General features: G+C 58.8%; 1 protein-coding gene across 1 annotated transcript in view; it reads right to left on the minus strand.

Annotated features, from left to right (window-relative positions):
• The window catches only part of NAV1 (neuron navigator 1), a 60,903-nt gene that overhangs the window by 18,000 nt on the left and 30,071 nt on the right, over window positions 1-12,832 (minus strand). Inside the window, exons 5-6 of the mRNA XM_057374372.1 lie at window positions 11,645-11,747; window positions 7,634-7,999 (exon numbers count right to left, since the gene is read on the minus strand). Coding sequence (XP_057230355.1) covers window positions 7,634-7,999; window positions 11,645-11,747 — 469 coding nt within the window. The remainder of the gene's footprint in view (window positions 1-7,633; window positions 8,000-11,644; window positions 11,748-12,832) is intronic.

The following is a 12,832-nucleotide window of genomic DNA, read 5'->3' on the forward strand; positions in this document are numbered from 1 at the left end:
AAAGCGACAGCAGCACCGGACCCCCCTCCACCGCGCCTCGGTCCCTCCCGTGTCCGCAGGGACGGGCCCGGGGTCCCGGCTCCAAGCCCCGCCCGTCCCAGCCCCCAGCCCCGCGGCCGTGTCCCCACATTCTGCCCCCCAGCCCACGGCCCACACCCCTGTCCCTGGTGTCCCCCAGCGCCCCCCTACAGACGCCCGCAGAGCCCCCAAACCACCATTCACGTCCCCAAACACAGCACCAGTCACTCCCAGTCCAGCCCACAATGTGAGACCCGAAGCCATTCCTCAGCCTGGCCCCAGTGCCTCCCAAACGTTCTGTTCTCTCTCCCCAAAGGCACCACCTCCTSATGTGGGTCCCACTGTGCAGTGCCGGGACAGCTGCTTCTAGCAACTCCGGCGCTCATCCCCAGAAAGCACACCCACGCCTGCCTCGCTCTGCCTTTCATCGATAAAAACCCCTATTTCTGTCCTTTTTCTCTCTCTTGCATCAGAGCTGCGGGGCAGGGTCCTCTACAGAGGGGACATCCTCTCTAGCCCAGCCGCGGCAGGCAGAGAGAGTTAACTGCAGCCTTGGCAAGACAGACCCCGTCCCTGCAGGCTGGGAAGTAAGTAATTCCTTCCTTGAAGCAATGGCAACGCCTCTTGGCTCCTTCCCCACTGCCCCATCACTGACCACACAGGGCTTGCCCCAGCATGGCATGGTACAGCACGGCACAGCATGGCAGGACAAGGGTACCTGACCATCCCTGTCCCCACTGCTCAGCCTCACACCCACCAAGCCCTGGCGGGAGCTCACAGCCCAAGGCTGGTGGTGCAGCCAGCCCTGCCGTGGGGTGATGGCCCCACAGCCACGTGCGCCAAGGGGTGSGGCACAGCCCATCCAGCACTGCACCCTTCCAGTCCCTCTGGCCTGGCATGGTGCCGGCTGCCGTCCCTYCCCTCGTCTTCGCCTGGCCGGCTGCCTCAGCCCCACCATGGCTGCTCAGAGCAGCTTCACTGGGCCCAAATCTGGGTGGCAGGGGAGCCAGCCCCACACAGCCCAGCACTGCAGAGAGGCAGCTTCCACCCTGTCAGAGCCACAGGCCTGGTGTGAGATGATGGCAGAGAATCGCTGCTGGTACCAGTAGAGCCATGGGCACCAGCACAGGCACTGACCCCCACAGAGAGGAGCACTCCCAGCCCATTTCTCAGCAGAAGTTGCTGTTGGAGTTAGGGGGTTTTGAACTCTCCCTGCTTCACCTGTCTCACACCAGCACTGTCACCTGCCCATGTAGCAGACAGAACCCCTGGCACCAGCCAGGGCTCCTGACACTTGTGTGCCTGCTGGGCTGGTCCAGCCAGACCCCTACTGCCAGCCTGAAGCCCACCCTGAATAGAAGCAAATCCCTACTGGTCTGCCCTGGCCCCTTGCTCCTGTTTCAGGGGAGGAAATGCAGGGCCTGCACTGGGGGGTCCCACACCCCACATCAGTGGGTCACTGGCATTGAGGGGGCTCTATGGGCACTGGTGCTCCCAGCCCCAGCCTCATGCTGAGGCTTGAGATAGGAGCAGCAAGGAAAGCACAGGCACAGCCGGGGCTCTTCACACCCTCCCCCTCTCCTCCACTTAATGGGGCAGAAAAAACAATTAGCTTTATAAATCCCATTGCGGGGGTTGGGAGCTCCCCACAGATGTGGCCAGGGAGGGCTCTGCATCCCCCTCATATCCACATCAGGATCCACCTCAGAGCATTACAACACTGACTTCCTGAAGATACCCACAGCCCTGTAAACCCCTCCGTACCCTCCAGGACCCCTCCCATCCCCCCCCAGCTACCCCCTCAGATTGCTCCAGCCCCTGTAGAGGGTCAGGCTACTTTGACCTGGGCATCTCCTGCTTGAATTTTGGGTACTGGGATCTGGCACCTTGCCCTGAAGCTGCACTCAAACACGGGGCTGCAGCAATCTGGCAGATGAGGAAACTGAGGTAGAGAAGGGGGATCTGACTTGCCTGAGCTCACCCAGCAGAAGAGGATCAACATCATATCCTGCAACTGATTCAGGACCCCATTGCCCAGGCAGTATTGCCTCTGGTCTCTGGTCCCCCAAGTCCTTCAGAGGTGCAGGGGACTACCCCCACAGGACCCCAGAGTGCGTGTGGCCCCTGTATGTTCAGGCTGTGCCTCCACACCAGCCCTGCGCCATCAACCACAGTAATAAAGGGGTGTGATTTCCACGCAGCAGCGAGGCCGAGGCCACAGAGGGTCAGCCAACACTCACTGCCCACGGTGGTGACATCAGCCATGGACGCCAAYCCCACTCCTGGATGAGAGTTCAGTTCTGATCACCTCTCTCACCTCTCCCCAAGCAGTGGAAACCCCAGAGGAAGCGTGTCCTGGTGTGGGGATCTCCGCTGGCAGTTGCGGTGACGTGGAGCCTCACGGGGCCACTGCGGCACACGGGGGCTGCAGCAGCCGCGTGCGATGCTCAGAGTCCCAGGGCAGTGCTGGGGTGGGGAGCAGCGTGACTCAGCCTGCTTGCGAAATTCCTATTTTTCCTGTTGTCCACACAATCCGGTGACCTCGGACACCTCTGTCCACAGCAGCCAGGCCCCACCACAGGCAGCAGTGGCACAGGGCACGTGGCAAAGTCAGCTCTTGAGGTCCCCAGTTGGCAAGCCTGTCAGGTGGGTTTGGGGGTCAGATTCTCCCCAACAGCTTTCTCCAAGGCATGTCGGTGTGTAAGGTCTGGCCCTGTGCTCAGCTCTGCCCCATGTTCACATCCAGCCTCATCAACAAGGCAGCAGCTTCCCACATCCTGGGCGTGCACTGACCTCTACATGCCCTGCGCCCCCAAGCCTCACAACCCCAGGACTCCCTTCCCAAAACATGCCACATGCAACTGCTGTCACATCCCCAGGGGTCAGCACTGGGTGTCTCAATCCAAACCCCAAAGGACGGAGCTGCTAGAAGGCAGTGCACAGGAAGGTGCTTCAGTGATGGTGGTGCCCAGTGGGGTCTTGGGGCCCCTCTCTGGGAGCCTCCCCCATACCCAGCTGGAGGGAGGAACCCACCAAACCCAGCACRCGGCGCAGCCCAGCAAATATTTATACAACATCAGTCTCTGGCCAGCCGGGCCACGGCCCCCCACACACGCTGAGCCACGTGCAGGGCCGCAGCCGTGCCCCGTGGGATGTCCCCGATGAAGAATGACTTCATGGGCTCAGTGGGATGGGGCAAGGGGTCATCCTGGACCAGCCAAAACAGAGCGAGGGGCGTTCGAGGGAATGCAGYAGGCGCCAGCGCCAATCCTGCTCGGAGCAGGAGGAGGGCGGCCGCTCCCCTGCTGCTCTCAGGGAGCCAAGCCAAACATCTGCTCCCGCCTCCGGGCTGCGCCGAGCCCGAGGAGCTGCGAGGAAGCCGGAGCCAGGCCAGCCGGAGCRCAGCGGGTGTCAGCTCCAGAGCATCCCTCCCGGGAGGATGCTGCTGGCAGCCCCTGGCCTTCCCAGAGGGAACCACAGGCTCTGCAGTGCCTGGATGCCAGCAGCACCGTCACAGTGATCTGGGACAGTGCCTGGGGTGTGCCATGAGCTAGACACACATGCCCYGTGTTCCCAATTCCAAAAGCTGCTGCCTCGGCTCCATTTCGAGCCCACGAGCAGAGACAGGGCAGTACCCAGCTCACAAGGGTGCAGACGCTGCCAYTGCTGCGGTGGGATGCAATGCTGCCTCCCTTTCCACCTCCAAAAAATGAGACCCAAAAGGACACCCTTAAATTACAGCAGCCCCAGGGTCACACAGATTCCCCCAGGGCTCTGGAAGTCCCAAGGGACATGCAAAGCCCCAGGGACTGGCTCTGGAGTGATGCCCCCACACCACAGCCTTGCAGCACACACAGACTATCACTGCTACTGCAGCCACCGCAGCAGAAGGCACTGACTCAGCAGCCAGCCCCCCCCCCACCCCTCCCTCTGCACCCCATGAGCTCCTGACTGCAGCAAAGCATTGCAGCACCCCACTCACTCCCACCATGGCCCCAGGGAACACCCAGGGATGGTGCTGAGCCACTATCCAGGACACATCAGATCAGGTTCTGGGCACACACAGCCACACTGTGGTGGCACAGCTCAGACTTGCAGGACATGGCCAGAACAAAATCAGGCCAAATCTGGCTTGCGCATCCTGCTCCATGCTCCTCAGGACTGCCTGGTTTGCATGCAGGTCTGCACACAAAGGCATCCATGCTGAGGCTATGCAGACAGAGATTCCCTGGGGAACCTCCTGGTGAAGTGACCTTGGTGACGACCTCCAGTGCCCAGGAAACCATCCCAGCCAGGATGGGTGGGAAAGCATCACCAGTGGCACTGCACCCTTCCTGGAACTGGCATCATGGCAGGGAAGAGCAAGTGGCCACTGAGGGGTGGTGTGTGGGAACCAGAGTTGACCAAGGAAGAGAGCAAATATGTTTTAGCATCAGAGAAACAGCCCAAGATGGGCGCTATCTGTGCCCATGCCATGCCCAGGCCCCAAGGACAGTCAGGATGAGGCACGAGTGCAGCAGCATCCCTTCAATCACCCCAGGCACATCCCAGTGGCTGCTTCCTACTGCCCTGCTGCAGTGCACAAGAAGGATACAGTGACATCGGGAACAAAAGAAGGGATGTGCTGCCAAACAGGGGGCCTAAGCCAGAGCTTTCCAGCCCCTGAAACCAGCAGCAGGTAGAGAGGAGCTGCAAGTGTCAGGCCAATGGATGCAGGCACAGCTGGGCAAGGAGCCAGGATGCCAGCACATTTGGCTGACACTGGGTGCCCCCAGCCAATCCCTGCTCAAACCTGACCATCCCACTCCCTCTCTGAGCCGGGCCTCGAGTCCCCCACAGCCTTCTTGGCTCACCCCAACCTCCACCCAGCTGAAACCACCCCAATACCTTGCAGGCAGCCCCTCACCCCGGCTGTGCCTCACCTACCTCAGCCCTTGCTCGTTCCAGGCTGCTTCCCTGCTGAACCACAGGGATGCCGGGTTGCATCCCACAACCCCAAATGTCTCTGATGGGGATGATGGGGACGTGTCACCGTGTCCTCTGAGCCGTCTCTGACCTACTGCCCTACAAGCTGGGGTGTGCGCCGGCGCGGTGCAGGGGACGCTGCCCCCCGGCCCGGGCTGGGGGCTGCTGGCCCCATCTGCAGCACGCGGCTCCTGCCCGGTGCATTAGCGGCACCGGGAGATGGGGCCTGGGGCGGTGGAGGCTTTCTAGGTCAGAGCCAGTGAGGAAGCTGCATGAGGGGCTGTGCTGGGTGAGGAGCTGTGCTGGGTGAGGGGCTGCGCTGGGTGAGGGGCTGTGCTGGATAAAGGGAGGCTGGATGAGGGGCTGTGCTGGCTGAGTGGGGTCTGGATGAGGGGATGTGTTAGGTAAGGGGCTGTGCTGGATGAAGGGAGACTGGATGACAGGTTGCACTGGGTGAGGGGCTGCACTGAGTGAGGGATGTGATGGCTGAGTGAAGTTTGGATGAGGGGCTAGGCTGGATGAGTGCTCCTGTCCCACTCCTTATCTCATCTGGCTCTTTGTAGGAGGAAATRCCCCTGCTCTCCTGCCCTGGCTCTGCACCCACAACATGCAGGCTCCTTGACAGGGGACCCCAGTGTACCCCAGAACCCAGACAAAGGCATGTTCTGGGGACAGAGACCCCGCCATGCTGCCCACTCCGGGAGATCCTTCCAAGTCCTGCTGCAGGGCTGTGAGGTATGAAGCTGTGAAGCTGTATAGGTCACTACATGGCCCTGTATCCACAACATTCTGGTGAAATAGCTGATCCCTGGGACATGTCCCTGTGGATAAGGGGGTCCTGTGCTGCCCTGCCTCAGTCCTGCAACCCTCCTCAAGGTACCCTCCTTGAGGGTACCCTCTCTGAGCACAGAGCACCCAGTCTGGCACAGCATGGCAGAGAACTCTGGGCACATCCAGGGCATCACGCTGGGGACTCTGCACAGGAAAAGGGACTGTGACACCTGTCCATGGCCCAGCTCACCGCACCACTGACAGCCTCACCCACACTGAGGGATCGTGGTGCTGCCAGGGCCTCGCAGAGGCTCCACCATGCAGGGCTCTAAAAGCTTGTCCCTTCCAGAAGGAGAAGTAAATCCTGCCYGGAGCAGTGCAGGGCCAAGCTGCCGTGGGTCCTTGACCCTGCCCCCACTCCCCCTGCTCAGTGGTTGATGAAGACAAAGTGATGCTCCAGTCACCCCTCCCAGCTCTGCCTGAGAAGCCAAGGGCACCCCGAGGTTATCCGCCTGCATGAGAAGCACCAAGATGAGACAAAGAGGAGTGGAGCCCTTCATCCCCATGGCCAGCCCTGCTGMAACCCCAGCCAGCCAGGGCAGCCCAAATCCACCCCACTGCCAATCACTTTGCAGTCCAGTGGCCAGTGACAGAAGGTGGTGACATGGGCACCTCTGGCTGCCAAGGAATGGGTTAAGATCTCCAGGAAGGTCCGTGTTGAGCCAGCACAAGGCTCCCTTGTTCACAAGTGCAGGGCAATCCCCAAGGTCACCCCATCTGCCCTTGGGGAGGATGGGTCTGACACCCATAGTGCTGCAGACACTCTCAGCCCACAGCCGGARTACGGCAGGGGCAGCAGCCAGCAGACAGCCAATGGTGTGTCCCCTCCAACTGCAACAYGTGCCTCCAGTACATATCTGGGGAGGACTGGTCCCACAATGGGTGTGAAGCTAGAGGCTATGCTCTATCCTGCACCAAACTCACACAACTACAGCCACTCCAGGAGGGCCAGAGCAGCACTGTCAGGAAGCCAAATACCTCCTCTTGTTCTGGGACAGCTCAAACGCCCAAGTTATTTATTTTCTCCTGTGCTGAAACAAGAAACCTCCAACATGTTCAAAGCCTGGACTCTTGCCAGAGTCAGGGGCACCTCAACAGCGCAGCATGAGCTGGACACATCTGGAAAGAAAATGAGAGCCCTGGGAGTGCTGGGTTGTGCCCATCTGTCAGGAGATGCCCCCTGGCCCCATGGGTGGAGATGGAAACCAATGGGGGTCGCAGAAGGAGGGACTCTGCTCAGCAGCACACCCTGCTGCATGCGCTGTCACCCATCAGCAATGACACCCCAGTGTCCAGCTCTCACTAGGGTGCTGAGATCTGACTCAGCCTGGCCCACTATGGACCACCAGCAGTCCCAGCCAGACACAGGACATTCCCACTGTGCCAGGGTCACAGGAAGCCATTCAGACCAAGTGGTGTGAACTGGAGAGCGCTTCTGAAAGCGGCAGCATTTACCCCAGCCAGACTCTGGCTCAGGGCTCCTGCAGCCACAGACCATGCACTTTTCTCAGCCCCCTGCTCTGGGAACACCCAAATCAAGCTGGACACTTCCCACATGCTGGGAAAGCAGCTTGTTCTGGCTCAGAAGCCCATCAGCCCCAAGAAATCCCAGCTGGCCCAGCACCACCAGCACCGCTGGCAGGAAAGCATCTCCTGGGATATGGGGACAAAATCCACCCATAACCAGCCTGGCTGTAACCTATGTACTGCTTCACTCGTCCCACTGTGCAAGGTGTTCCCCCACCGCCAGCCAAACAGCAGCAGGGGAAACCTCCTGGAGAGCCTCAGTCCGAGCACGACTYCCCACGCAGGCACGTACCCTGTGGTGATGTCCTCATCCTCTGTCAGYGTCTTGCCCATCAGATCGCTGTCACTCATGTACCCCGATTTCAGCTCCACGTCGTCAGTGTCCAGCGCCTCGACCAGCTCCAGGCGGGAGATGTGGCTCAGCTTGCTGGGGCTGCGCATGGGCATCGTGTGCGAGTAGTGTGCCCGCTCCCCATGCATGTACCAGCTCGGGGTGCCCTCGGAGCGGCAGGTCCCCCCGACCGATGGCGCGTCCCCGGCCTGCAGGCGTGGGCTGGACTGCCCGTAGCGCCAGGACAGCGGCGAGGAGCGGTTGGAGAGGCTGGAGACGCTCCGGGGGTTGGCTTCATCGCTGTCGTAGCAGGTCATCTCGAGGGAGCTGCGCGGACAGGCAGGCAGMGGTTAGGGCAGGGCACAGGGGGCAGGGGAGGTCTGTGCCCTGTCTTGCCCTGCCCAGAATGGGGTCTGCAAGTGCTCAGATACCAAAACTGCCCATTTTGAGGCAGCCAGGCAAGGCCAGAGGCTCCCAGGAGTGTGGTTGCAGGGATGCCATCTGTCCTGGCCCCTCTCCATCTCAGCTGGCAGGGGACAGTCCCCTCCYTCCCTGCCTGGTACCACTGTCCCACAGTCCAGGACCGGCTGGGACATGCACACCAYGGTGCTTAGTGGTGCCCATGACACCCCAGGGATAGTGGAAGATATGGGGTRTGATAGGGGCTCTGCCCAAGTCACTACACAAAGGTAATACTCTGCCACAGCCCCATCCATCCATCAGAGCAGGGCCAGGGGTGCCACCCGGACTGGTGGCAAACACACCTGGGAAAGGGGTCAGCACTGCTCTAAAGACCATCTTGGGCCCCAAAACCCAACTGTGCTGAACTCCACTAACAGAGAACCAGACAAGCTCCCTTCTGCCTGGGCTGCTTCTGCTTCCCCCAGCACCTCAACATCTGCACATCAAGATCACCCCAGACCCAGGACAGGATGAATTGGGGTGGTGGCACCAATCCCAGGGAATGTGGCAGTGGTCCATACCAGGGAGTGGGGACTGTGAGTAAAAGGATGCCGAGGGACAGACCTGGGACCAGTCCCTGCAGCAGCATCCCACTCTGACATCCTACAGACTGAATCCCAACATCTGGGCAGCAAGGGACACCCCAAGAGGCTGCCCACAAGCCTACTACTCTGCAGCCAGCCCAAAGCCTGCAAGTGTTTCAGGAAYGGGGAGTTCCAGCACTCCCTGTGCCTCTCGGGGTGTATTTTGGGCAAAGAGTGATGCTAAAACTAAATTTAGCCACGAGAAATGATTACTTCTTGGAGCAGCTCCTTGGGAACCCACAGCCCTCAAATTGGCTCCAAAAGCTACTATCAGTAAATTATTCCCTAGCTTGGATYAAACATTCCTACAGGAGCACCCAAAGCCAAACCCTGGCTGCAGCATTGAATCTAAAACAGGGAACTACATAAAAAACTTAGGAAGTTAGTTAAAGCGGAACTAAAAGGGGCAGCTAAAAGGGTTTTGTTTTTGTCGGCAGCACAAAGGCTTTTTGAGGATGTGATGCCRGCGGCTCAGAGCAGATGCCAACCACATCCCTGAGCAGGAGGAACAGAAGTTTCACCTCGAATCCTGGGGTCAGTTCTGGGCCCCTCATGACAAGAAAGACAGTGAGGGGCTGGAGCACATCCAGAGAGAAGGGCAACAGAGCTGGCAAAGGCTCTGGWGYACCAGGAGTGGCTGAGGGAGCTGGTGGAGGGGCTCATCCTGGAGAAAAGGAGGCTCAGTGGGGACCTTCTGGCTCTGCACAACTCCCTGACAGGAGRGGGCAGCCAGGRKGSCAGTCAGGCTCTCCTCCCAGGGAACAGGGACAGGACAAGAAGAGATAGGACAGCCTCAAGCTGCACATGGGAGCTTCAGGTTTTATATGAGAGAAATTTCTTCCCAAGAGTGGCCAGGCATAGGCACAGGCTGCCCAGGCCAGTGGAGTCACCATCCCTGAAAGTGTTCAAAAAACACGTGGACGTGGCACCTGGGGACATGGTGTAGTGGGTGAACACGGCAGTGCTTGGGAAATGGTTGGATTCGATGATCTTAGAGGCTTTCTCCAAGTGTCCCCCAAGTGTCCACTGAGTGACTGTGATTGCACGATTCTCTAAGCCCCAAGGAAGTTCATGCAGCCCTGCTGCCACAATGATGGTGACATCTTTCAGGAATAACACTGAACCCTAGCAAGAGAGCAGCAAAGACTGAGCTGTCAGCCACTGGATGGAAGAACTCAATGAGGAGAACAAGAGAAATTCAAGGAACAGTTTGTGGAAGGAATAAAGAGAGAACCTAAAGCAGCTACAGGACACCACARTGCAGGCACATCCAGAGGACTTGCAGATGACATCTGTATTGGACAGACTTGCAGGAAGTGTTCCCAAGAGCAGAATGAGTGGGTACGTGTGTAATTACAACATACCAGGGAAGAGCTGACACAGCTTTGGGAAAGGAAAATCTGGCTCATAGCCGCAGAGGAGCTCCTGGAGGGGTGCAGGGAGCTGCTGAGGCTGCTGTGGGCTACTGGAATAAAAAAAAGCTTCCAAATAAATTAAGCTGCCATGTGATAAGGGGAAAGATCTTCACACATTTAAGTCCCACTGAAAGGGAGACAGTGCAGGGATTGGGATCCCTGGGCTATCTGTAGCCATTTTTCTCTGTGGCAGGGATGCAGCTCAGGCATCGGCCACGTGATGTACTCATGGCTCATCAAGGAAAGGAAGTGATAGTGAAGAGTCAAATCCCACCAGCAATGCTAATTTAATCACCCTTAATGTCCTCGCCCTATTTCTCTAAGAGCTGAGCTGAGGGACGATTTCCAAAGAAGCTGAGAGCTGGAGCGCTGGGATGAGGAGGGGGGTGGAGTTCGACACCGATGAAGGCAAAGTGAACACGACGCCGCCCTGGCTTGGTGTGAGTGGTGCTGGGCTCTGACCCAGCTCCTGCACCGAGCAAAGGGATAGCAGAGCTGTAATGGATAACTTCAAGAAATGGCCAGATCGGGGAATATTGCTGTGGCCCCACACAAATTGCACTGCCACTGCTCTCTGCTGCTCCCGGCTCAGAACAGATCCAGGAAGTGCAGCAAGGGAGAGCAGAATCTAGAGATTCTGCATGATGCAGAGGGAGATCAAGGGGCTACTTCATCCTGGGCAAGGCTGGTTGAGGACACTGGAAGGTCTGGAATGGCGAGTGGTGGATGAAAGGTGGGAGGAAACTGCTGCTTTTTGTCCCTTCCAAGACAAAAAACAGGATCGAGGAAGACCACGAGGTGGCAACACACTCCAGGAGAAGGATGTTCCCACATCCTCACTTTCCCGACTGGCTGACACCCACACAACCTTGCAAATCCAGAGCAGAGCAGAAACCCTGCAAGATCTCAAATGAGTGACCCAGGGGACACAGGCAGTCCCAGACATGTGTCAGAGCCCCCTAGGCACAAACAYTGCACTCTGGTTCTCCACCCAGTGCTCACCCCATTCCCATCCCCGCCATCCCCTCACCCCAGTCTGGGCAGGGCACCCCAGGGTACCCCYACSTCTGCTCCTGGGCTCTGGCTGAGARTTCCTCCRTCATCAACCYACACAGAGMAGAGAAACTTAGTCACTGGTCCAAACCAGGGTGAATTCAGGGGATACGTTCACCTCTGGCGAGTTATTCAGGGTCAYCCAACCACTGGGAACAGACCTCACCCCCTCTCTCTCCCCTGCCAGCTCCCCTTACTGCCACCATCCCCCAACTCCCACTGTCCCAGAGCACTTTCAGGGATGGGACTCTGCTGCAGAGTCCCACCACACAACACCCCACAGATTTGGGAGGGGCTTCTCTCCAAGCCTCCATGCACAGAGTCCACAGGACACGGAGCACCGCTGATTCCCTGCCACTCCCATGGCCCTCACCAGAAGCAGAGCCCCTTCCTGTCTGCCCCAGGAAGGACAATGACTCTGGGGAAGGGGTGGACGGGGTCCGGTGCCAGGGCCTCACCTGTGAGACACCTGAGAGCCCCTCAGGCTGGACATGGTCTCCTCCAGGTTCTGACGCAGGTCCAGCACATTCTGCACTGTCCTCTTCCTCTGGGACTCGGGGTCTGTGGAAAAACAAGGTGATGGCTTTAAAGGGATGGCCCCTGCCTGTAGCCATGACCAACAGCCCTGCTCTGCCCACCAGGAAAGAGTGGGGCACCAGTTTGGAGCTGCAGCACCTTGAAATACCACTCCCAAGCATGCAGCTGAGATGGAGATGTCTAGTCCTGAAAGGATGAGCTGGCAGAGACCAAGTGGGGTCACAGGACCCACACAGGTGACAAGAGCAGCAGTCCTGGAAGAATGCCCCCAAACCTGGCCCTGCATGCTCCAGGCCCTGGRGGTGCTGCAGCCTGGGAACGTAGGTGCTAGAGCAGTATCACTTGGTGCAGCCAGTGGGACCGAGGGGACGTCAGGGAGCAGAGGACACTGAGCTCCACTCATTGAGAGCTGGCTGCTTCTGTGCGGGGCTGGAGCAGCTGGTGGGACTGAGCCCTCACAGGCACAGCCCAGAGCTGAGTACCCCTGAGCTGTGGCTGTCCTGAGACTTTTCCACATGTGCACACCCACAGCATGGGTGTGTACACACACACACACACACACACACACACAAAGCCATGCACCCCCCAAAATGTACGTGTGCACATGCATGTTGCCACACCACAACCACTTGTGCACACGCGCAGATACATGCAGGCACATCCACAAACATGTACATACACACCTGCACACACAAACATATGCACACCCACCAGAAACACCTTTATGGATGTGTGAGAACACAGACACCTGCACAGAGGAGGAGGGTCACTTCTTGCACAGCCCCAGCAGTGCTGTGGGCTTGGGGCCATAGCTCCAGCCCTGTGTCCTCATCCCACTCACATGTACCCCAGGCACTAACAGCCATGCCACTGCRGCTTTGATCCCCAATTTCAGGCCTTTCAGCTGCAGCCTGTCACRGATCCGCAGTGACAGCAGGCGCCAGGGACATGGGATGTGGCTSCTCCTAATGTAGCGTGGCAACCAGTGCTTCAGGATTTGCAACGGCACCGGCACCGCGTGAACTGCAGGGACACAGGGACGGGGGACAACGCTGGCACACACACCAGCTCAGGGACATGGGGACAAGGGACACCGCCAGCACAAATCC

The sequence above is a fragment of the Malurus melanocephalus genome, unplaced genomic scaffold (assembly GCF_030028575.1).
Source record: "Malurus melanocephalus ecotype Western Australia unplaced genomic scaffold, MMel_1.1 scaffold_224, whole genome shotgun sequence".
NCBI classification, from domain to species: domain Eukaryota; kingdom Metazoa; phylum Chordata; class Aves; order Passeriformes; family Maluridae; genus Malurus; species Malurus melanocephalus.